The 25212-nt window shown below is 38.5% G+C and overlaps 2 protein-coding genes across 4 annotated transcripts in view; one reads left to right on the top strand and one right to left on the bottom strand.

Annotated features, from left to right (window-relative positions):
• Positions 1-10800, top strand: part of LOC134793713 (tissue inhibitor of metalloproteinase) — a 57672-nt gene extending 46872 nt beyond the window's left edge. For all 3 annotated transcript variants that reach the window (XM_063765361.1, XM_063765360.1, XM_063765362.1), the window contains 6 exons: positions 4582-4704; positions 5089-5171; positions 5267-5375; positions 6192-6313; positions 8908-9032; positions 10679-10800. In XM_063765361.1, the coding sequence (XP_063621431.1) occupies positions 4593-4704; positions 5089-5171; positions 5267-5375; positions 6192-6313; positions 8908-9032; positions 10679-10736 (609 nt within the window). In that variant the 5' untranslated portion in view covers positions 4582-4592 and the 3' untranslated portion in view covers positions 10737-10800. The remainder of the gene's footprint in view (positions 1-4581; positions 4705-5088; positions 5172-5266; positions 5376-6191; positions 6314-8907; positions 9033-10678) is intronic.
• LOC134793929 (synapsin) overlaps positions 1-25212 on the bottom strand; it is a 165439-nt gene that overhangs the window by 94977 nt on the left and 45250 nt on the right. The window contains exons 6-10 of the mRNA XM_063765645.1: positions 24346-24567; positions 21084-21244; positions 15385-15470; positions 14130-14256; positions 12509-12613 (exon numbers count right to left, since the gene is read on the bottom strand). Of these exons, the coding sequence (XP_063621715.1) occupies positions 12509-12613; positions 14130-14256; positions 15385-15470; positions 21084-21244; positions 24346-24567 (701 nt within the window). The remainder of the gene's footprint in view (positions 1-12508; positions 12614-14129; positions 14257-15384; positions 15471-21083; positions 21245-24345; positions 24568-25212) is intronic.

Below are 25212 nucleotides of genomic sequence, written 5' to 3'. Positions count from 1 at the left end.
TTACCTGTCAAGAATTACCTACAATTCTTCTAAATCTTGACAATTGTCAGAAAATTCGCAAAAGAAATATCTGTTTTTTTCCGATATAATAAAGTTTTTTTAAATAATACAATGATGGTGGCAAACAGGAATACGGCCCGCCCGATGGTAAGTGATAACCGTAGCCCATGGATGCCTGTGACGTCAGCAACAGTGATTTTACAATTGTCGCACCTGTCACTGTGGTGAAATTGGGGCCTGGGTTCTCCTATATTCGAAGAATCTTTTCCCGATTATATTTCTAACTCCATAACTAAATTCAAAAGTCACACGGATCGCTTACTCGAAATTAGCCCTCATTATGCTCTTGTGATTCTTAAATTCTGCCTTTTTGTCCCTAAATTTACGTATGTGCTCCGCTGTTGTCCTTTCTGGAAACATCAAAATTTATTGTCGCCCATAGATGATTTCATCAAAATTAGTTTAGAGACGATTCTAAACATTAAGCTAAGTGAGCCTTCCTGGTCTCAAGCGTCCCTCCCCATTCGGTTTGGAGGTTTAGAAATTCGCAAAATTTCCAGTGTGGCTTCCCCAGCCTTTTTGGCGTCCACTGATAGCACGTCTGGTCTCATAGGAAATATCTTAAGGGCTCTGCCCACAAACTGTGAGATCGCGGGCTTTGAGGACGCCATAAATGCTTTTAAAATTGCTTGCCCAGGCAAACAATTTCCAGACAACCCAAATTCACAAAGGAGTTGGGATAATGTTTACTGTGATTTAACTTACAATACTCTCCTAAACAACTGTACAGGTCCAGACCGCGCGAGGCTTTTGGCGGTCGGAGCCCGGGAAGCCGGTTACTGGCTACATGCCCATCCTTCGCCCAATACTGGTACTTTCTTGGATCCGGCCTCCATTAGACTGGCGACTGGTTTGCGACTCGGGGTTTCGGTGTGTACGCCACACATATGCTCTTGTGGCACGGACGTGGACCGACTGGGACACCACGGATTATCTTGTCAAAAAAGTGCAGGCCGTTTTTCGAGACATGCGTCGCTTAATGACATAGTCCGTCGGTCTCTTGCCACCATCAATGTGTCTGCTCTTCTTGAGCCGACTGGCATTATCAGAGATGATGGCAAGAGGCCCGATGGAGTGTCCTTAGTTCCTTGGAGCTTGGGACGGGTGTTGGTGTGGGATGCTACCTGCGTAGACACACTGGCACCGTCCCACCTCCAACGGACTACTGTAAAAGCGGGCGGAGCGGCGGAAAGCGCCGAAATTCTAAAACGTAACAAATATAAGAGCCTCGGTAGAGAGTACCATTTTGTACCATTTGGTGTTGAAACTCTAGGTCCATGGGGTCCCAGCGCGCATAAGTTGTTCGCAGAAATCGCGAAGCGTCTGGTTGACGTAACTGGTGACCGAAGAGCTGGCGGCTACCTCGCACAACGTATCAGCATTGCGATACAGCGAGGAAATGCCGCCAGCATCCTTGGTACAATGCCTCAAGGGCCTATTTTAGATTTAAGCTAGTTATTAATTTCGTTTAGTAGTACCACTGTATATATATTGTTTTTTATTGAAATAAAAAAAAAATCTATTAGTAATTTCTAGGTAAGTACATTATTCGTTTTGGGCCAAAACGCCAAAAGTCAAAGAATATTAATTTAATAACTATATGAATGTAATATTAAACTGGGATTACGAGTAATATATGAGGATATAGTTATATAAAAATCAAAGATTAACCTCCGGGAGCAGAAATACATTTTCTGTAGGAGTAGACTATTTAAGAACCATTTTATTCGCAGAGATGGAAGAATGCTTCTTCCAAATAAATTTAAATTTTCTCCCAAAACCGAGTTCCGACGAAGACGTTGATCCATGCAGTTTGAGTGCAGCGCAGTCGGTGCATTTCCGTACCGCACCGACGGGTCCGACCCACGCCGCGCGCGCGCTCTAATGGCCGCCTCATTGTTCCTTGCCTGGCCACACGCCATTATAGTGAAAGACTTTCTTAATTACAATTGAAAATCGTTGACCTATGCAGCCCTTTATAATACGACCGTCAGTTGTTAGATATGTATCTAAACATGCTTTGTTATTTAAAGCCTGTTAAGAGGAACGCGGATGACCTTTTTCTTCATACAATCATAGTCCCCATTTTCCTTTCTGGATGTTAACACAGCCCTTAACCTCTCCGTTAGATTTTTAATTTTTTTTATTAGTTAGGATCTTCCATAAATATGTCTGATTTTTTTTCGCCCAGATAAAAAAATCGAAAAAAGACAATCGAAAGGCGAACCTAAATATTAAACATAAAATTGTTTAAAAATATTTTCCGTACTCCAGAGTAAGTATGAAAAATGGGGACTAACTTTGTATGGAGAAGCTGTAGTCCAATATCCACTTAAAGTCAGTTAAATATTTGTCGGTTTGTTATGAATATGGCAGCGGAGTGAATGACTGATGGTCGTCGTTAATCAAATCATAAAAGAGCAAACATGTTTAGTCAACTTTAGAGGCTGGATTAGCACTTTTGTGTTTGTCCAACGACGCCACGGTGCCAAGCTCAGATGAATGACACGTGAGATTATTCAGGTAAAGCGGATTAAAACTTGGAAAGAATTAGTCTGTTCACTATGTGGATAACTTTAGTGTTAGCAGGCGTGGCTCACTCCGCGATTTCTTCGCTTTGATACAGGTAGCTAAAAGTACATCCGTTCCACACCAATTTTGGGGAAAGCCATAAGCCGCGCGTGGCGCTGTCGCCACCTAGCGGCCATATCTGTGCTGATCGTAACAGACGCGTTTTGTTAGAGAGTGAGTCTTCTGTACCTAGTACTATTATTTATTATTTATTCTGTGGTGTTAGTTGGTAACATTCGAATTCTCTGAGTTATTTGATTAAACTAAAACATAAAACAATAATTATCACACGTTTTAAGAAGTTTCCTTTTTATAGTGTTAATCGATTTATGACCTAGTACCTACACCTACCTCTACCTCTAACTACCTCTACCTCCCTCTTTGTTAGTACCTATTCAAACTTCAAAGGTACTCTTCTACTAAGAACTTCGTTCGGTCAATGTGAACATGACAAGTTACGAAATGGTACATACTCGTAAATCATATTCCTTGACTTAATTAAAATTTATTGTGCAAATCCTCGCCGCAAGGATTTTTTCCGCTCAATAAGCATTTAAAACCTTTCTACAAAGTATTCAGACAGAGTTATGACGTGCGTGCCCATCTCGTTAAAAATCAAAGAAACGGAAAAAATAAAAACCAAGTTGTAAAAGTTACAACCCGGTGTCCGCATATTTACTCACATTGTAAGTAGGTACTTACTAGGTAGAACTGTACGCGAACTTAACAATGTTAGCCCACAAACTAGGTCACAGACATCATCTCATAGTGTCCCGGAGGTAGTCGAGCAAATAAATTATCTATCCGCAGCTAGGGAGTCCCCCCATTTACAGTGGAAATTGATGGCTGCGGTCGTGTAACCGATCTAATTAATTCATAGAGTAATAAACTAGTTCGTTAGATTAAGGGACAATTATTGGCTTCCAACGTTTATTAAGGGTAGGTATATAAAGAATATTAATTAAATTACTTTCCGGTTGTGTAGTCTAGTCTAGAGAATCAAATTTCAATTAAATTCTCGTTTCAAAATTAATTAAATAACTGAAGAGCATTCTTGCCTTTGCTATATACAAAATTAGACCCAAATTAAAGCCTTCAATTACGATAATGAAAGCCCGGAATGATGCGCGGCCCTTTTTTATCTTTTTGGTTTACAGAATGATCGCAAATTAGTCGCCAGGCTCTGTGGAATCCGAGCCGCGATGTTGCGACATGGCTGTCAGGGCAGACGTGCTATTAGCGTCGTATTTTCGGCACCACCGGCGCTCGTTCCGTCGTATTGTGCTCCGTCAATGCTCATACGTTCAATTTCCGGAATTCACAAGCGGTCGTTACGAGATGGGTCACTGGTTGACCTTTACGTCTTTCGGTGACACTTAAAGTGATGGAGCGCACCAAATTCTATTACAGCGTGAAACATTCAATTATGTCTTAGCAATGTATGTTAATATGACAATTTCCGTATGTAATATACATTGGCTTTTCGTTAGAGACAGATATTAAACAAGTTACTTTTATAGTCCGTGTGTGGTACAGGCAGTTGTTCCATAACATTATCGTTTTCTTTACGACAAAGTCCTAAAGGTAATCAAATGGATGAGCTTACCTCATTTTGAACTTTAAAGCGGTTAGATCATGTACATATTAATGTAACGTAAGTTTTTATTATTATTCTTGAGACTATAATGTTTGTATTTATGAAATAGTTATCATGTAAGCAATAAAGTAACAGTATTATTGTAAAAATCAAAAATCACGGCAGCTCAATACTTAATAAATAAGTTGCCTGTATCAGGGTTATCGGATCGGGCCAGTTCACGTATCGTAAAAACCATACAATGGTTTTAAAAAAATAATCGAGTTCCTAAAAATATTCGGATCACTCGTAATCCTGTGAGAATCAGGCCCTTTCCAACCTAATCCTTAATATCGGCTTATAGTTGTCAACAGATCAGAGAGCCATGCTGACGCGGTGGGTGTTCCTGGCGCTGGCGGTGTCAAGCTGGCGCTCCGCTGACGGCTGCACGTGCATGTTAGAGCACCCTCAGACACATTACTGTAATAGTGACTTCGGTACGTATGGATTAGGTTTATATTGGGTACTTAACCTAACCTAGTAAAAAAACTGGGCAACTGAAACTGAGCGAGTCGATTTGACGTTAGATTTAAACGTAGTCATGACGTTAATACCTATTCGTAATCTTCGTAAAATAAGTGCTTTATGTTATTCGCCAATGTGGCTTTAGTCGCTCACGGACAGGATAAGGTTTTACCTGTAGGTACCTACTTAAAATTTTATACACCAAGGACAACAAAATATTGCGCAATTCCATTAGCAAAAATTCAAAGTGAAGGTGAACTTCTGGCGAAGTATGAGATAGAAACGTGAATTAAATATTGAAGGACTTTGGAGAGTTATTTCATGTGATCGATAAAATCTTGCTTCTTCATTTCCAGTGATCGTCGGCAGGGTACAAAAGATGTTCAAAGGCAATTCCTTTTACGACACGTACAAAATGAAGATTCGAAACGTGTTCAAAGTGAGTTTCATTCGCAGTTCAACACTTTTGGTGGCAAATCGTTATGTTGAACGAGTTTATAATATGATAAATGGTTAACTTATGATTTTTTTTAGGCGACACAGAAGGCGCAAGTAGCGCTGAAGTCCGGTCGAATACTAACGCCTACGCAAGACGGGCTCTGCGGGGTAACACTGAAGCCTAGAGAAACCTATGTAATAACAGGTAAGGATAATATGCATTACAAGAAGGATACAAGTATATATTACAAATTTTAAGTAAGATAATACCCATTATTATAGCGATCCCTCAGAAAAAATGGTAAAAGAATCGTATTCCTTGTGTTTCCAAATACAGAATAATATCATAAATACTTAATGTAGGTATCTTATAATAAGTATGACAAAAAATCTATAAAGAAGAAGATTACAAAGGTCGGCTACGGATATAAAATAGCAAGAAAACTTCAAGCGAGTTTTCAATGAGTTTCCGAAGCTTGAATAGGCTTTATTTATTATTCGTGAAAGGAAAAGTTATTGGTGAACCCACGTCAAAGAAAATATCACGGTTTAAGTATAATCTCTTGAATATAAAGATTCCGTAACTTACAAGTTTATCCATAACGCCTGAATTAAACCTGAAACTTTCACAATTTAGCGAAAATCCTCGGAGACTAACAGAGATTTGTGCTTTTAGGCTTTGAAAGATTAATCCAATGTTATTCAGTTAAGACGCAGAAGTTGCGTAACGCGCCTTGACATGGATACAGGACATGTTGTGGTCATTATAGTGGTCATATATTACGAGTAACAGGTCTGCTAAATCATTATTGTGTTTTTATCGACGCCAGATTTTGCACTAACCTTTTAAATTAAATTCACTAGCTATATTCAAGCAATATTCAACACGTAAACTTACTGAGAACACTTACTGTTATTAATTTACCTCATTATCTTTTTTCCGTTTCATCAACATGCTTTTCTTTTCTTGAGATTTTTTTGAAACATACGTTTATACTGAAACGATTGTTGTCAATTCCAGGTCACGTGACCCATCTCCAGGCGCACGTTAACCTGTGTGAGTACGTGAACAAGTGGCGCGAGGTGACCCCGCGGCAGCGGAAAGGGTTCCGCCAGCTCTACAAGCAGGGGTGCACGTGCAAAGTGAGTCGTAGTTGATTGTACAAACGCTTTACCGACCCTTTAAAAACCTTGTACACTCCTTTTTAGGGTTCCGTACCTCCAAAGGAAAAAACCTTTATAATATCACTCGCGCGTCTGTCTGGTGGCCTGTCTCCGAGTGTTCCCCCCCCCATTTTATTTCCGACTCTACTGGGTCTAAAAGTTCTTTACCTATAGATGACAGGAAAACATATTAGAAATGTGCAGTCAAGCGTGAGTCGGCCTTAATTACTTAGTTTTTGATCGGACCCCTATTACGGGCTGGCACTTGGCAGGTTTTTGGAAGAACTCGATACTGTAGTCCCTCGCCAAATCTCCGTTTAATTAATTCACCAACTCAATCTGACTAAATTACAAAGCTCTACCATGTCACCCATAAATTTGCGGGAGGACGCAGCTGTCGCGCAACGCGGTGGTTAGTTTGACTTAATGACCTCTGCACTGACTAAAAACAGCTATTATCTGACCCCAACGGGGCTTGATCACTACTCTTTTGCTTATCTCTTATCTATCTATCTAATCTAATACCTTTAAACGAGCAATTCTTGTTTATTTATATATATATTTCGGGGATCTCGGAAACGGCTCTAAATATTTCAATGATGAATTGCTATATGGGGGTTTTCGGGGGCGAAATATCGATCTAGCTAGGTCTTATCTCTAGGAAAACGCGCATTTTTGAGTTTTTATATGTTTTCCGAGCAAAGCTCGGTCTCCCAGATATTTAATTTGTATGTGCATGAATAGGTAGGTAATCGAGCAGAACATACCTAACCTAATAAGTATAATTAGGTTAGGTATGTTATGTATTATTAAGAAGTATGTATATAATTATACATACTTCTTAATAATTTATATTGAGACTTTCAAGGTATCACCCAGTTTCATATTAGGTACTTCTAAAAGTAAGTTTCCGGTTAGGTACAGTTCTATTTTGGAAGAGGGTAATAAGATTTTATGGCACAAAAGGGGACGTTAGAAATCGTCCGAAAGTATCTTAATCCTCTAAATAAATCACTCGGACAGGTCCGAGTAAGTAAAGGTCGGCTGTCCGCCTGAAAAAAGTTGTTTTGAAACCTTGAAAACAAAAAAGTAAATAAATCACTTGTCATACCAGTATGTGGTGTGATTATACTGATTTTACAGTATATAAGGTGCTACTTTACCGCCCTAGGGCGGGATTAAGGACAATACTTGCCTATGTCAAAAATTTAAAGGGCCATATGTACTGTAAAACGTAGGTAGTACAATACTCGTGCGAAAAGGTAATTCGCAACTCGTATCGATTTAAAACACTCCCTTCGGTCGTGTTTCAATTCGTTGCGAATTTCCTACTTTTCGCACTGGTATCGTAATGTACTATTTAATAGTCGTGTTCCTGATATTACGGCGCAATAAGATCTTAAAATGCTTTCATAATTAGGTACGGCAGTTGATGCTCCGAGATTCAATTTCGTACGTTGATTATTTCATGGATGGTTTCACGACAAAATGCCAATCAACGCATTAGTTACAGTAAAAATACCTAATTTAATTATTAATTGGATGCATTCCTCGCGAGCTACATGATTGGTTTTTATGTCCAAGTCCAACACAAGTTCGAATGTTCCGTCCCTTAATGACAACTTTGGTAATAAGAACGGGAAAACCTTTATGTTCAACGTATTTGAACTCGGCCATGCTACTGATGCTGATGGTTGATGTGTTCTGTTAGGATGTACCATCACGCTCCGCGATTCACTGAGAGAAAAATCATCACCAGGAATTAAAAAACAGTTCTGTACTGGGGGAAAAAATGAAGTTTAGTAATAATTATGGAAGTTTCACTATTTCTGTAAAGTTTATTTATTTCTACAAACAGCTCAGTAATCCTAAATCTAATTTCAACAAACAGATAATAGAAATTGCAAGAACTAATAGAAATTGCAAAAGTCAATTTGTTCCTATTAGTTGACTCTCCTTGTCCCCGGATTAAGTTTTATTTTTGTAATTCTAAGTGTGTCTTTGTTATACTTTTCTCTCAGTGTTGTTGCGCCATTAAGGGTGCTAGCTAAATTGGTTGCTCAATAATACTTACGCTATAGAATTTCCAGTTTAGCATGAACCCCAAATGGCATAACAATCCCGTGTCGTGACTGTACTTACCATTTTTCTATCGTCAAAAATATCTGGGCTAGTCAGCAGCATAAGTGATTTATTGGGCGATTCTATAAAATTAGAACAATAAACTTGTACTTAGATAATTTTAATCACGTAGCCCGCTTAGTTACCTTTGCTTCTGCTACATAATTGTATTGCAATGCCAGAAGAGAGGAGCATCCTATTGATTCGGTACTTAGGTACCTACATTTATATGTATTACAAACTAAGTGTTACGAGGACGAGAAAATAATGATCTGTCCAGATAAGGAAATACAGGCGCGAGATGTACAGTGGCGTTGAAAAAGTGCATGGATAGATGTCGACCGTAATGCCTTAATATTACGGTTGAAACATCTCCGTGCACTTTTGAACGCCAGTCTACGCTGTACATACATTATATACCTACATATAATTATGTTTGTGTGATGTTCCAGGTGAAGGCAAACGGCAGGACATGGCGCTCAGGCTCTCCCAACACTTGCTTTATGCGCAACGACGAGTGCTTCGAACGACACGGCATCTGTCTCCACAACCGCCAGCAGCAGTGCCATTGGACCAGGTAATTTATACGCGACTAAGGGCCAGCTGCACCAACCACAATTAACAGACTGATCAACGTCAAGCAGCAGAGAACTATGAAACTTTCTATACAACAATATTTAGCGAACGCTAAAACGGTGACAAACGGTTTGGTGCAACCGACCAGTAGTCCTTGGAACTCGTCCAAGACTCAAAATTTATAATTTCTTCACAACTGTCTTGGAAGCGACTTTTGAGTCTTAGGCTTTGCACCATCTTTTGGCGACTTCTATAGCTCAGGATTCAATACAAATATTTACAACAAACTATAAACTCAAACAACTCAGCCTGGTTCATTCAAACCATCATGACCCGACAATTTTGTGCAATAGGTACTTACTGCTGAGAATATCGAAATCCATCCAATATCTTGACTTATGCATTTGTAAGAAAGGGATAAAACATAATTTACCTAAATCAGGCCTGTAAAGTTTTATGAATAAGGGGGGTAAGTATTTAGGTAAAGGGCAAACTAATGTTCGAGTAACCTATACAAATATTCCCTTGGAAGGTATAAATCAGCAGGCTTTACTTTCCCCGTGTCGGACACGCTGCATAATATATCTCCATGAATATTTAATGCTGATTTTATCACGTCACGAAATTCTCTTCACGGATTTTTGCCAAATGTCACGCTTTATACACCAAAAACATCGTATGTACAAAAATAGTGTCTCACGAAGAGAAAAAAACATCTGCGAGCCTCCGGTTCACAATCTGTGAACAACGCTTCCTAAGTTACTTTGGCCATATAATGAGAAGGGGAGACGAAAGTTTGGAAAGGTTAATCGTTGTTGGTAATACTGATGGCAAAAGGTCACGGGGCCGTTCACCAGCACGATGGACTGACCAACTCAAAGGCGAGGAACCATCTCAGAAATTCTATGACGTGGTGAGGAAAGCGATGGACCGGAATCGATGGCGAGAGTGTGTTCGTGCCCGAACAAAACCCACCAACCACGATCATCAGTCATGATGGATGCGATCAAGAAGAGCCTCCGGATCACATGTTTTAATAATATTTCTCGCCTAAACCTCCAAAGTAGAGATGGGCCGAATATTCGGTAATTATTCGATATTCGGCATAATCGGCATGTTTTCCAATGTTATTATTCGGCCGAATTATTCGGTAAAAAGTGCCGAATATTCGGCAAATATTTTTTACTATGTCTTGTTGCAACAAAGTAAAAATGTACTCCTACAGAACATTTCAAGTACCCTCTTCCATCAGGTTACGTTTTCTCATTGTCCTTAAAACACAACACAATGAGAAATTTTGAATTAATAGGATGTTTTGATTAGTTTAAACCCCCTCAGTTTAAACTTTTTTGCGTGTCCATTGCCTTTTGACCAGTTTGTTTCTAGGGAATTATGTAGGAAGCAATTCATCTTTAGCTAGTAATGTAATTGATGCGTTTTCAAATGGTTTATTGGAATGATACCGGCCGGCCGAATATTCGGTTCGGTAAGATCTGAACCGAACATTTGGCCGAATATTCGTATTCGGTCCATCTCTACTTCAAAGACATGTTCCATAATTCATGTCGAATTATTTGGCGGCCCGGTCGTAAAGTATGATGTTTTCAGTTTGATCGTCAATCAATATCCAATTTCTTTTCGTTTCAGGGCCCCGGCTCTCACGAGATGCCTCCAGAAGCAACATTTTAACGGCACCATGACTTGATTCGATTGTATTGTATGTTAAGTAATGTTAGCGCCTACCGTTAAAACAAGTCATGGAAAACAAATGTTACACTTCTATATTGTTGCCTACTGTAAGATAAGATTATTTAATTACCGACTAATATTTTCTATACCTACCTAAAAGCAGCTACTTAAACGAGTTAAAGCATTTTGACTAATTTGTACCTACCTACTATACGAGTCAACCCGCATGCCGTCAACTTAAACGTTAAAATCCTTGCTGGAATTAAATCAGTTCAATTTAAACATATCCCCCTAATAGGTACTATTGGGAAAAGTCAATAGTTTCTAATATTAAACCTTAGAGAGTATTTTAATATAAGAAATGTTTTTTTTTAATAGCTGAAGAGATTACGTCATAGAAATTGTGAAAGAAAACTTAAGTAGGTACTCGCACTTGTGAATTCCTTTAATCCGTCTTATTCTTTCGCTTTGAGTAAAACGCCTCAGTTGTTTTGTATTACAAAACGAGAGTATTACAAAACGAGAATTAGTATAGGTGTAAGTAAGGCTATCTTTAAAGATATTATTTATTTCTAAGCTAATGATTGTAAATTAACAAATCATAGTGATATTGTTAGGTTTTAAATAAAGAATTTTCAGAAAAAATTGTTGAATTTTTATTTCAATAATAAAGCGCCTGAGAAGTTTTCAATTGCAAAATAGCATAACCCGCACAACTCGGGCACGAGCCATCATCATCATCTTCCTCGCGTTGTCCCGGCATTTTGCAACGGCTGGATGACCCAGGACCCATGCTGGGTTCCGCTTGGCAACTAATCCCAAGATGTGGCGTAGGCGCTGGTTTTTACAAAAGCAACATCCATCTGACCTTGCATCCCAGAGGGTAAACTAGGTCTTATTGGGATTAGTCCGGTTTCCTCACGACTACAAGTAAAGAATGTAAAGATAAAAACAGCTACCTATATAAAAAGGAAGGAGGAAGGAAAGGAAGGAAAGTACGCCTTGCAGGACTACGGAGCAAGAAATAGCTCACACACGGTATACTGTTTTGCCGTCCATCATCAGTACTGCTTCGTTTCTCACAAGTGTCGGTCTAACTACCTACTCTTGAAAATATTACGTGTAATTAAAAAAAAGAAAATAGCTCTTCTGCTATGTATTTTCTTGTTATTGGATATAAATAAAATGGAGTGTGGGAGAAGAGAGATTTCTTAAGTATTGGTAATAATTGTTGCAATGCCTATTCCTCCATTGTTTGTTGGAGTGATTGGGTGGTTTTTGGTCCCACAAACAGCGATTTTCTTTATAAATTTCGAAAAAATTGCGCGCACTGCTGTCATACGTCAAACACGGCAGTCCGCAACGTAGGACGACAACCCACAAACAATCCTGCGCGACTTGCAGGATTTGTAGGACCCAAGAGGCATCCTAGTTACTTGGGTGTTGTAGGACGGCACGTAGTCCGCGACCCCCATACACAGTCCTACATAATGAAGCGGACTACGAGGCGGACTACAATGTAGGAGTGTGAATGGGGGGCTTAAAGCGCACAGGCGTAACCAAAATCATTTGATTTGTAATTGAAGGTCAGTATAGTATTCTGCCTCTAGCCGCCCAGAGGGCTATAAAAAGGCCTCCTATTTCCATTCTATTTTGAATCTTTATTTTGATATATCACAATTGCATTTGTCTTGGCAAGTTTTAATGTGTGAGCGGCTAGAGGTTAAAGCATAGCGCTGGATCATTCTGTGGACAGCCCTTTTAAGAATAAGGTCTAAGCTGACTTACCATGTCGGTGTGGTTATGGTAGTATGTCTGCTCGATGAGGGGGAAGTTCTCGCGGCCCAGGCGCCGCTGCAGCTGCAGCAGGTGCCCGAAAACCCATGGACGGTCCTGATGACAAAACGGTTTTTAGGCACCATACACAAAAGAGCTTAGAGGGCCTACCACGAAAATCGAAATTCGCTAATTGCGGCGATCTTTCTCTTCTACTCCAATGAAGGCGTAATTAGAGTGACAGAGAAAGATGTCCGCAATTTGCGAACTTCGATTTTCGCGGTTATAGCCCTGTACATTTTGCGGTAATTTTGGTCCTCCATATACCGCTTATTCGCCTGTCAAACTTGAGAGCACGATTTAATCTTAGACTTTACACGTTTTCTAGAATAACTCTTTGCAACAATACATTAATAATTAAAAAAACAATACATTATTTATTTTTCAAGTAGAATCGTATAGCAAGTTGCTTTTAAAATCCATTTAAGTAAGTACATAAAGTGCAGCAATGCAAAACTGTCCTTTATTATCAATAGATTACCGTTTTAACTCAAATAGAGTCGTGAAACAGGAGGACGACAACGTGTTACACCCAACTATAATACCTATTCGTCAATTAAAAGTTAAATAGGTTTAGGTACAGGTACAAGTATATCAGCCGGCCTAGCCATGGTTACAATCGCTATCGCTTCGACAACGAAAAGCATCATGTCTCTCTATCACTCTTCCATATTAGCGCGACAGTGACAGTTGCGTTTCGATCGCTACGGAGAGTAAGCGATTGGCATCTTGGCTACGCGGCCTGTATACGTTCGGGCGGAGCGTTCCACGGGTAAAAGCTAACACCGAGTGTGCATACAACCCCGCCATATATTATACCACGGTAACTTAAATACCAGACTTTTGATTTTAGAATAAGGATTATTAGAATAATTTATCCGCAGAATCTTATCGTGTACACGAATTGTATATAAAACTTCACAGGAAGTCACAATAAAATGAAGTCCGACTCAAGAATTTCCGTACAGAAACTTTTGTTATATAAATATTTCCTGCATTCTACGGCAGACGGTTGCATTTTATTACAGCTCTATCTGATCTCTCTTAGACAAGTCGTGCATCGTAGTTTGAGTTATTTTCCTTCTACCGAAACTTGAAGCTAAAAAGTCTTTGCAATTGTTTATTAGAAAAATATTGCGATCTATGTCATTACAAAAAAAAATACGTCGGTTGAATATGTACCTATGTCATTACAAAAAAAAATACGTCGGTGGAATATGTACCTAGAAGCAAAACTTCTGTCTGCTAGTAAGAGGTTGCCGTATACGTACCTATAGACGCCTGCAACTGTTCTAGTAACTAACAACTAACTAACTAGAACAATCTATTTCATATTCCACAGCCATTACGGTCACAATAAAATTCATTATTTTTGTCCAATGCACCGTATAGGTATACCTACTATATATAAATTAATAAGTGGATACTGAGGGTCTACCGCGAAAATAGAAAATCGAAATTTCGTAACCTGCCTCTATCACTCGCTACCTAATCCTATCTCTATCGCTCGAATGGAGAGGCAGAAGACGAAATTTAGATTTTCGATTATCGCGGTAGACCCCCTGGCCCTTACCTGGAAGTGGTAGATGGAGTTAAGGCTGTTGATGGCGGGCACTCCTCCGAACTTGAGTCCTAGCAGCAAAGCGCGGTTGTCGGCGCCAGCGTCTCTCACGTTTTGCCTCACCAACACAAACTCCGGTCTACAAAATAAATTATTAGTTTCCAATTACGCACAAAGGCCAAAAAAAGCGGCCAAGTGCGAGTCGGACTCGCCCATGAAGGGTTCCGTAGCAGCAAGTAACATAATAAAATTGCGGTTTACGATTTATGACGTATTAAAAACAAGCTACTTACTAGATCTCGTTCAAACCATTTTTCAGTGGAAGTTTGCATGGTAATGTACACCATATATTTTTTTTTAGTTTTATCATTCTCTTATTTTAGAAGTTACAGGGGGGGGGGGGAACACACACATTTTACCACTTTGGAAGTGTCTCTCGCGCAAACTTCCTAAAATTATATTAGAAACCTCAATATCACTTTTGAAGACCTATCCATAGATACCCCACACGTATGGGTTTGATGAAAAAAAAATTTGAGTTTCAGTTCTAAGTACCCCCAAAATTTATTGTTTTTTTTTTCTATTTTTATGTGAAAATCTTAATGCGGTTCACAGAATACATCTACTTACCAAGTTTCAACAGTATAGTTCTTATAGTTTCGGAAAAAAGTGGCTGTGACATACGGACGGACAGACAGACAGACATGACGAATCCATAAAGGTTCCGTTTTTTGCCATTTGTCGTCGGAACCCTAAAAATAGGACGCGTTGTCAGAAAAACAGGTTACACACAACTTGCAAAATCACAATTCACAAATGGTGAATTGTGATTTTGCTTTATTGAATTTATTTAATTAGGTTACTTTTTATTGTAAGTTTATACTATGTTGTTTTTCATTAACGTAAATCATCCCACCCATACACCCGCCCCACTGAATTCCATTACTTGGTTCAGAATCGAAACTGTCAAAAATTATACCGAAACTTAGGTAGGTACCGTATTTCCATTATAATATAGACCAAGGAATTCAATATTCTGGCCAATATTTTGCCCAACGGATCAGCATTGCCATCCAGCGGGGCAATGCGGCCAGCCTTCTGGGCACTCTACCTACGGACTACGACTTAGGGCAATTTTTTTATTTATAAGTTTTAGTGTTTTTATTATGTTGTAAAAATGTTATTAAATATATCTCCCTAGAGATAATCTTAACTAAAATCTATTAGGTATGACGTAGTATGTACTAGTGTGTATTTATAAACTTACTTGAAGCACCGCGTAACTCTGGTGCCGCCGCGATACACAGCCATCGACACGTTGGCCCCGTCGGAATTAGCTGTCACCGACAGCTCCTGGCGAATGAGATTGCATATTTATAACAGAAATATACTCGCTTTGTAACGATCTATTTTACAATATGTTATATTTTAACGCTATGTATTCCTAGAATACTAGATTACAATAGTATTCTTAACAAAATTTGTCGTTACCTAACTAAAAATAGTAAGTTCTATCCCCGATCGCCTACACAGTTTTCGCCGTAACGTATTATTTGACAAATAATATCTGAGTGATTACCTACTAATAACTGATACTGATACTGATACTGATACTAGGGGCAACTCCAGCCAGCAGATCCTGCAGCAAGGACTAGGAAGAGGAGACTATAGGGGGGAGGCGAAGTTGGGGCAAATAGCCCTGTAAGCTCGCATGACTCTGCTGATTCAACCTAAGCGGCCTCGAGTCAGTGGAGGTGTCAGCGTCACCCCACACCGGCTAAGCCTCAAACGCGAAATCAAACAAAGTACGCGCGCAAACCAACTTATTACGCAACAACCCCTGCCACCCCTCCGTAGGCGCCCGCAGCCTGCCCGAGACACCGGAGCACCCAGTAGATAGGACAGGAGTGTAGGGTTTGCAGTCAGGATAGTAGGAGAGACGGGAGATTTTTAGCCGACCCGAATACAAGGCATCGTAAAGTCAGCACGGGGTAGACAGATACTATACTTGGTGTGTAATAAATACTAGGTGTGAGGATGTGTGACTGCATTATGACCCTCCCCTTTCCCCTCATTTGTAGAAACCTGGATAGCCCCGTCGTTATTACGTTATCTCGGATAGTATCTCAAATCATTAGCCGCTCTCGCCTTAGTGTTTCTTCCTGCGAAGTACTGGGGATTCCGTATTAGTACTGCTGTGGATTCGATTTTCTTCTGGTTCAACTTCAGCAAACCTGTGCCATCTTTGTCCATTTAGTCTTTTAAAAAATCTTCAATGTGGCAGAGTCGTGGTTCACGGGGCCGTTCGTGGTCCGCTAGTTAGGTAATAATTATTTTATTTGCCTAACGTACTTGCGTGTTTAATGACCGCCTGTTTAAAAGTTTCAGCCAAGTCGATGAAGGTCCTGTAGGTAAAGACAATAGTGCAGCCGGGCGGGGCGGACAAAGAAAAGAACCCTTGCATCCATACAGCCGTGCGTAATGGACAATGGTTTATGGTTTCCGTATTTTTGACAGAGTGTATGCCAGATGCGTGTAACCATTAAAACAATTCCGTCAGGATTTTTTGAAAGTAACTTGTTACTTTGTTCGTTTTCTTTTTAGGAAGAAATTTGTTATTGCTCAATGAAATAAATGAACAATACTTTTGTGTTATCGGAATTGTTGAGATTACCCCAACAGAACGGCATCTTGCTTTTATGTGACCGGTTTCTTTCCCATGGTATTTATTTCGCGGAGTACTTAAGTAATAGACTAATAGTTATGCCTAATGTTGCGAGTGAGTAAAAAACTATGACCAATCCTCCTCGCTAATGACCATGCGGACACCAAGCAATACATGTTCTATAATTACCTACATACTTCTTACTCCTTAATAATGTTCTTATTTCGTGTATTCTAGAAAACTACTGAAACAGTACCTAAATGTAACATGGTGAGGTAGGTATATTAATTACTAACTATTAGGTATGTAAATGTAGTACCTAACTAAGTGAGGTAAATGAAGGTCTCACTGTATCTATTTTTCAGCTACTTATTGGCTTTTTGGCCTTAAGTATTGTAAATATTCTATCGTCTTCCTTTAATTAAATAAAATATGTGTATGTATTATTGACTACTTATTCGCTTTTTTCCTTATTCTAAATATTCTAGTGTTTTCATAAGTGTTATTTTCAGCTAGGTTCAGTTTATTATAGGTATGAAATAGGCAGTAACGTGAATAGTAAAGCGTGAATCTAGACTCAGCTACTTATATTCGCTTTTTGGACTTATTCTCAATATACCTCTCCTGGAGGTTTTCAAGGATAGACAGGACTTGTAGCCGGTGGATAAACATATCCTACCTTAATTGTACAATCTGGTGGGAACCAGTATGCTGTATTTCGCTACTTGATCGCTATTTGGCTTACTCTAGGATTTTCCTATGTGTGCCTAGTGAACCTATAGTCGCTAGATATGTTCAGATTATAAATTAGTGTCTTAGTAACTAAGTGGTTTAATGAGGTTGGGGTCGTGTTGTATTCAGCTAGGAACTTAGTCGTTACTTGGCCTAATTTAAGGTTCTACTGTTTACCTGCGTGTGATTGCGGGCTAGATATCTACGTTCAATATATGACTGCGTAACTTATTGGGTTATTAACTTATGAGTTACATTGAGGTCACACTGTATTCAGCTGCTTAGTCGCTAATTTGTTTTAATCTAAAAATTCTAGTCTTCCTACGTGTAATTGCAAGATACGTTTAGTGGGATGAGTTAGGAACTTAATTAGTGCTTAAATAATAGTAATTAAAAGTAATGAGGTCCGTTAAGGTTGTGCTGTATACCTATTCAGATACTTAGGTTGCCTACATATGTCGCGTAGGTACTTAAGCTCAGGGCTTGAGCACGTCTAGCCTTTATGCACCTAGTGCTTAAGAATAACAGAGTAGGAACGGTCTCACCAAATTTGACTGTGATGTAGTACGGATGGAGGTCGCTTGAATCACTGGTGCAGCCGCGATCATGCGCTCGTCGCGGTTGGCGTGGACACGGCTCACACTCACTTAGTTTGACGCACTGGTACGAGGAAATATTATATGACCGGGTTGCACTGGTATATGTAATATAAACTTATGAACACTGTCCTGTCACGAAAGGTTGGAATTTGGAATTAAGTAAGTAAGAACGCGTAGCGAGAGCTTTGGTTAGCGCGCGTCGGTACTTAGATGTTTGTGCCGCGATTGCACTAGCATCTGGCGATGGGTGACTATTGTTCGATGGGATTTTAACGCGTTTATGAGACTCCTTTGTTTGCCCCGGGCACGTCCGTTCACCACCGCGTCCCAAACGAAACTCCTATCTGAGTGATTACCTACTAATAAGACTATAAACAGCAAATTTCGATGTTCGTAAGCCTTTATATACATTTTATTGAGATTGTTAGAGCTGATTAAAACGAATACTTACAAACATAAAATATTTCACTAAAATTACACGATTTAAGTACCTAACTGAAACTATTTACCCTGTGTTGGTTCAATGAAATCGTGCATACATACATATAAGTCATACATTAATTTATTTTCTGTTTATATTATCTGTTTATACTCTCGCATCATACTTATTCCTTTGTTAAAAGATGAACTTATATACTTACAAATCTTTCTCGTCAACTATTATACTATACATATACTATAGTGTAAGACTGTAGGAAATGAGTTGTAATACCATTAATTCCGTGTAGGACTTTGAATGGCAGCTCATAAATTACCTTAATAACTCTAATACGAGATGGTTATCACGTAGTGAGTCGACACAATTTGATTTACATCAAATTAATTGCCATCGTCAATCTTACCAATAAATTAAATTTTACGTAAACTTTATTTATTCTTATAGGAATGTTATATTACAATCCAAGAATCTGCTATAAATGTAGAGGTTGATATTCAATATTTCCAGAATACTCACGAAGCATGCCATAGTGAAATACCACACATAATAGCAGAAACCCAACCAAGCTAAATAAACTTTTGTTCCTATAAAATTACAATCGAGTGTCAGTTAAGATAAAGCTCGCTTCTGTTTACAGGGAACCAAATGAAGAAAAAACTAGACGCAAGTCGCGAACTCTATTTATTCATATATTTAGCTATACACATAAATTACTAGTTCACTGTATGTGCACACGGTGGTTAATCTGAATGAATAATTTATTCCATTTTGTAGTCGCGATGGAAAGCGTCGTCGCATTAAACCCTCTCTATAATTTTCCGTTTCGCTTACTTTCCATAATAGTTTTGGAATATAATTGTTTGCTTAGGTTATTTTGTCGCGCTTGAAACACCTATAATAATAACACTTTTATACTTATACTAGCTTTTGCCCGCGACTTCGCCTGCGTGGAATTAGTGACAGAGCTAAAGTAGGTATAGCGCCTAGATAATGCTAATAGCAATCATTCAATTCGCGCATTGCTTACTTCAATTATTAGGCAATTCATTAACTCTTTCAATTCCACCCCCTTTGCACTCTCTTCAGGGATGATTTCCGACATAAAAACTACCCTATGTCCTTCCCCGGGACTAAAACTATCTCTATAGCAAATTTCTAGTTGAAATCGGTTCAGCGGCTTAAGCGTGAAGAGGTAACAGACAGACAGATAGATTTTATAATATTAAGTACCTATGGATTAAGAATATAGTTTTCACCTCAGCAGCTCGAACAAGGGTACTTTGCTTCTTAAAAACAGTGAGCAAAATGCGATTTTGCTCACCGAGTGAGACAAAATGGCATTCAAGTGACCTTTATAGTCAAATGTCATTTCAACATGCGGGGTCTAATACAAGTTCTAAATACTTGGGTTCTATTATCTCTGTCCCTTTCACACTGTTAGCAAAAAGAAACAGACAAAAAAAAGTTAAAACGACATTCAACGGTATATTGACGGTTTATAATAGACCCCCGAAAAACTTCAGACCGCATCGTTCCAAACCACGTACGAGTATGAATTCTTAATAATTAATTAATAAAATAAAAATAAAGTTTAAGATTTAATAAGCGCTAATAAAATACTATATTTTAGCTATTTTATTGTACAATTAAAATAATGAACTCAAAAAATACACAGATTATCACGCAAAATTAATTATTTTACTTTTAAGAATTTCTACCATAGTTGACAAATAGTACGTATCCGCAATTCGGACCGTATCTTACAAAGTTTTTTTTTTTAAGTTGTCGATTGAAGTGTCAGTTGATGTTCGTTATTTCCATATTATTTTACTGAAATTTATTATTACGTTTTGTTTTTGTGTTCGATTGCAGTAATTAAACTTAATTGTTTGTATATTTTAAGAAAACATGGGTGCAGGTATTAAGTGATGAAGAAGGATTACATTTTCAAGTTGTCTAATAGGTATGTTCTCACTGCTATGGTGAAAAATTTTGTGTACTATATATAATACGTGCTACTTTGCCGCACTAGTGCGATAATTAGCACATTACGTAACTACTATGTCGAAACATAAAGGGCCATATGTACTGTAAAACGTTGTACGATACATGAGCGAATAGGTAATTCACAACTCGGTGTCGAAAACCTATTTTTCGCACTTTTATCGTAATATGGTTTATGGTATTAAAAATATTAACAGTGAATGAAACATATATTATCCTCGTCCTGAAACTTCAGAATTCTGTCCAATCTTCTCAATTAAGGACACAGTTGTTCCGTTTTTGATATTCCTGTTCAGAAACCGAAAAAAATTAAATGACGTTCTTTAACGACGAGGTTATTATATATATATAGTAATTTACGCCTGACAATGTTGATCTTGACATTAAAATCAGCTAGCGGCGCCAATATCAAATATCAGCATCGGTCACATATACATATCACTCTCCAATTGAGGGCTACGGACGCTAAGGTCCCCGTGCTAGTTTGGCATGGTCTACAATATAGGTATAAGAGGATAGTTAGTTACCCTGAACTCGGCCTGCTCGACGCGGATGTCCCATTCGCCGGGCAGCCGCTTGCCTCGGAAGTACTTGGACCAGTCCGTGTTCTGGTCGTCGACGACCAACAGCGTCACACAGCGGTCGCGGTTGTACCCACGACCCACTGACGCCACCGATGTTACGCTGCCTGCACAAAACAAAAATATAGACAATTAATCTTAAAAAAAAAGTAAAACCGACTTCAAAAAGGATAAAGTAATATATTATCCCGTTGTATATGCCCTAAGCAACTGAAACGTTTAAAGTCGGTGCCAAGCAAGTATGTTACATACAAAAAAAATACGGTCGAAGTGATAACCTCCTCCTTTATTTGAAGTCGGTTAAAAATAAGCTTTCGTACTATCGTTATTACTAAAATATAGGTTTTTCTACGTATTTCTCGACATGTTCGCAATGCTCTTGGGCAGTAACTGAGTTAAAATGCGTTTGAAAGGGTGTCGTGTGTAGTCTACTTGCCGTGCCTAGTTCGGAGGCATAAACAGTTACAATGCATTTATTTTGGTTCGAAAACCCCTTTTCTTTAATAAATTACTTAAATGTTAAAAATTTATGAAACTTCATAGGTAGGTACTTTACTTACCCTAACAAATAGGTCTATGAAAATTGTTTATAACAGGAATTACTAGAATAAAGGCCCATCCATTTCGCCAATTTAGGTTCAGAACCAAAAATCATAATCAAAACCAAGAGCACGCTTTCACACAATATACAATATACATTTGTAGAGAACTAGCCTGAACTAGATTATTCCTGTACAAACAACATTTGTTTTCCTGCTCAAATGCAATTTTAAATTCATGAATAGTAAAGTTGATGTCTATTTCACAAACAGTGCATGTGTATTTGCTTTGACTTCCTGAAAGCGTTCAAATATGTACAAGTTCAATATGTCTCACTATACCAGAACCAGATATTACGAAAAATATGATTTATTTTAAATAGCTTTTGATTATTTTAGCTGTTCTCTTTTAATGCCTCTCCTGATATTTGGCCTGATAGAAATATCTCATCGGCTTTTCCGATTCCGGTCCATTCCCAGAGGTTACGCAGTCACGATGTTTTGACCAAAAGGTTTGTTCATACCTATCATTTGGTTTAGTTGTCGAGTGAATGGAAGGAACAGGACCTTTTGCTGAAAATAATATTTAATTGCTTACGGGATCTAGCTAAATGCACCGAAGGTAGATTCTGGCTAGTAAAAGTTGAACTGGTTTTAACGTTACTGGCCTGAATTAGTTATAAAACGTTTGTCCTTATCTGTAATTTTGACTTATGTATTTGTAAGAAAGGGATAAAAAATAATTTAACTAAATCGGCCGTAAATTTTTATGAATAAGGGACTTACGACTACGACTTAACAATACACGCGTAAATGAAACACCAGCGAAAATAAGCTCAAATACCCTATCGTGTACCTAAACAAAGACTCTTATTATTCACATATTTTTTGTCAGAGAAATATAAAGCAAAGCCTGCCTTTATAATCTATAAATAAATGTTCATTTAGTTGATTAAAAATAACGAGAAATAATTACCCTATTTAATACACCCTCTGTATACGCCGAGGGCGTTGAAGGGACAATCGTTTATCATTACACTGTATTACAATATAGTTAGGTTCACGGCCTACACCCGGTTTGGAAGTATTTAGAAATGGATTATTATTAACGAAACATTGATTAAGCGGAGCCAACTGGGCGAAACTAAAGTGGAACTGTTATGGAGCCGGCAACTATTATGTATTATGGAAAGGGTTTAGGCCAGTGGTGGGCAAAGTACGGCCCGCGGGCCATTTCCGGCCCGCGAATGGATTTTATCCGGCCCGCCACCGGTCCTATGAAATAATTAGTATATGGCATTGGCTCACGATTATCACAAATCAAAATAAATTTTGGCTACAATTCTGGCCCTCCACTTAAATTTCTGGAAAAATATTAGGAAATCAGGAATTTTCTCAGGAAATTTGTATCTGGTAACCCTAATCGCGAGCCCTTTTCATCCTTAACATTTTTCAAACTTTCCTATTTGTTACCGCCATACAAAGTATATGGGGAAATTGTAACACAATAGGAAAAAAACTCTGGGACATTTTTTATCCCATTAGGATCGAAAGAGCTCATGATTCTGAGTAGAAATAACACAAAAGTGGCAAAAAAGGTCACAATACATAAAAATGGCAAAAAAAAGAAACTCTCATTTTATATTATGTAACTGTAGCCGTCTAAATATTTTCTAGTTCAGCGCGAAAATCTGGAACAGTTTACTTAGATTAGTGAGTAATCAAGTAGCGAGTAACAAAGATACCTGAATACAATATAACTACACCAAGGTCAAGTTATTTCCATCAAATTGTGACAAACAGAAACCGCGAACAATCGGCATATTTAATTCTGATTAATAAATATTCAATCTTACTAAAGACCCGAGTTCCTTGTTTATAAACTGAGGAAATCTCATTAAATAGCTTTGTACCAAAATGTTTACACCGTAGTAGGTACCTAACTTAATTATTACTTAGGTACCCAGAAATAATTTGAATTGTTTGAGTAAATATTCAAACAAATTTACATAATCCTAGATTTTTATGAGAATATATATAATAATTTAGCCTACATACGTCCCACTGCTGGGCACAGGCCTCCTCTCTGCTGGGTTTATGAGAATATAAATAAAATAAAATTTCATCCTTGTAATGTTTTGGGTTACGATATTAGGATCGTCTATTATTGCTCATTGTTGTTCCTCTTTTCGGTAGGTAGGTAATAAAAATCCTACTACTGTATCTTGTAAGGCGAAGTTGAGTCATAAATGTAATGTTATTGTACAATAACTGGTTGGGCTGTAATAAGTAGGTAACTACATTTAAGGCGGGCGCTAGACCCATTCAGAAAGGGTAGGGATTTCTATTAGCAGTGGTTACCACAAAAAGCATTAAGATAAAGGGTTTGGCCTTAATGGCATAACTATTTTTTGTTACCTAAGAAAAAGGTTCTCATACAGAAAGCTAAAATTTTCCATTAAAATATGGAAATAGGCTTGTGAAAGAAAGAACAATTTAGAACACTAACTAATAACAATAACTAATCGAATGTATCACATTCGTCAAAAGTGAGTTAGAAGTTAAAGAAGAATAAAGTTGCTGTACCTACTTCGCAAGTTTCTCCCAGATAAATATTGCGATTGATTTCTTATATTTAGTAGGTATCGTATGTATACACGGAGTCTTACCTAACAAGTTAGCACCCTGATCTCTCGCAGCGCCTGTGAGCGACTGTACGCGTTGCAGAAGCGACTCCCGAGACTTCGCTGGCGATGATGGCGCGGAGGTGCCTCGGGAGCCCCCGCGAAGGTTGAGCGACAGGTCCCCGCCAGAGCTGGGCGCCGGCGGCGGCCCCGACGGGCCGGCGCTGCCGCTGCCGCTGCCCGTGCTGCTGATGCTGCCGCCGGTCGCTAACAAAATGGGATGATAGTTAGGGTGGCGTTAATAGTAGTTTGTGTTACAAGGGATCAAAATGATATATTTCCGTCAAGGGCGTACATTGAATCCTGAATGAAGCGATGGATTCCACAATAGAATCCCGAACGTAGTGAGGGATTCTAAAGTAGAATCCTGAGCGTAATGAGGGATTCAAGTGTTAACGCCCAAGACGAAATAATTTTGATACCGTGTGACACATACTGCTTTTCACATCATCTATAAGGAAAAAAAAAATGAGGAAATTATCATGTATCAAAACACTATTTAAGCTAAAAAAATTGTATGTAAAAATGAAATAAATGTGTCCTATAACAGAAAAGTACAACTTTGATCCCTCCCAGCAGGGAAGAAAAGTGCCACTTTGATCCCTCCTAGCGGGGAAGAAAAAGCCCTTTTTCGAATACCTAGTTGATGTGAAAAACTTTATTAATAATTTATAAGCAATCATGTTTTTTAAGTTGATTGCGAAAATCCTTATTAATTGATACAAACATTAGGTTCCAACAAGAGAATACCTACGCGATACCGAAAACAAGAAAACTACGGTCCAAAATATTTCACCAAAGATTAAAAAAGTTTCGCCAAGAATAATCAAACTCCTTTTTCATTTCTATAAC

Source organism: Cydia splendana, chromosome 9 (assembly GCF_910591565.1).
Source record: "Cydia splendana chromosome 9, ilCydSple1.2, whole genome shotgun sequence".
In the NCBI taxonomy this organism is placed as follows: domain Eukaryota; kingdom Metazoa; phylum Arthropoda; class Insecta; order Lepidoptera; family Tortricidae; genus Cydia; species Cydia splendana.
Note: the sequence above shows the minus strand (reverse complement) of the source record. Positions and strands in the feature narration are given on the sequence as shown.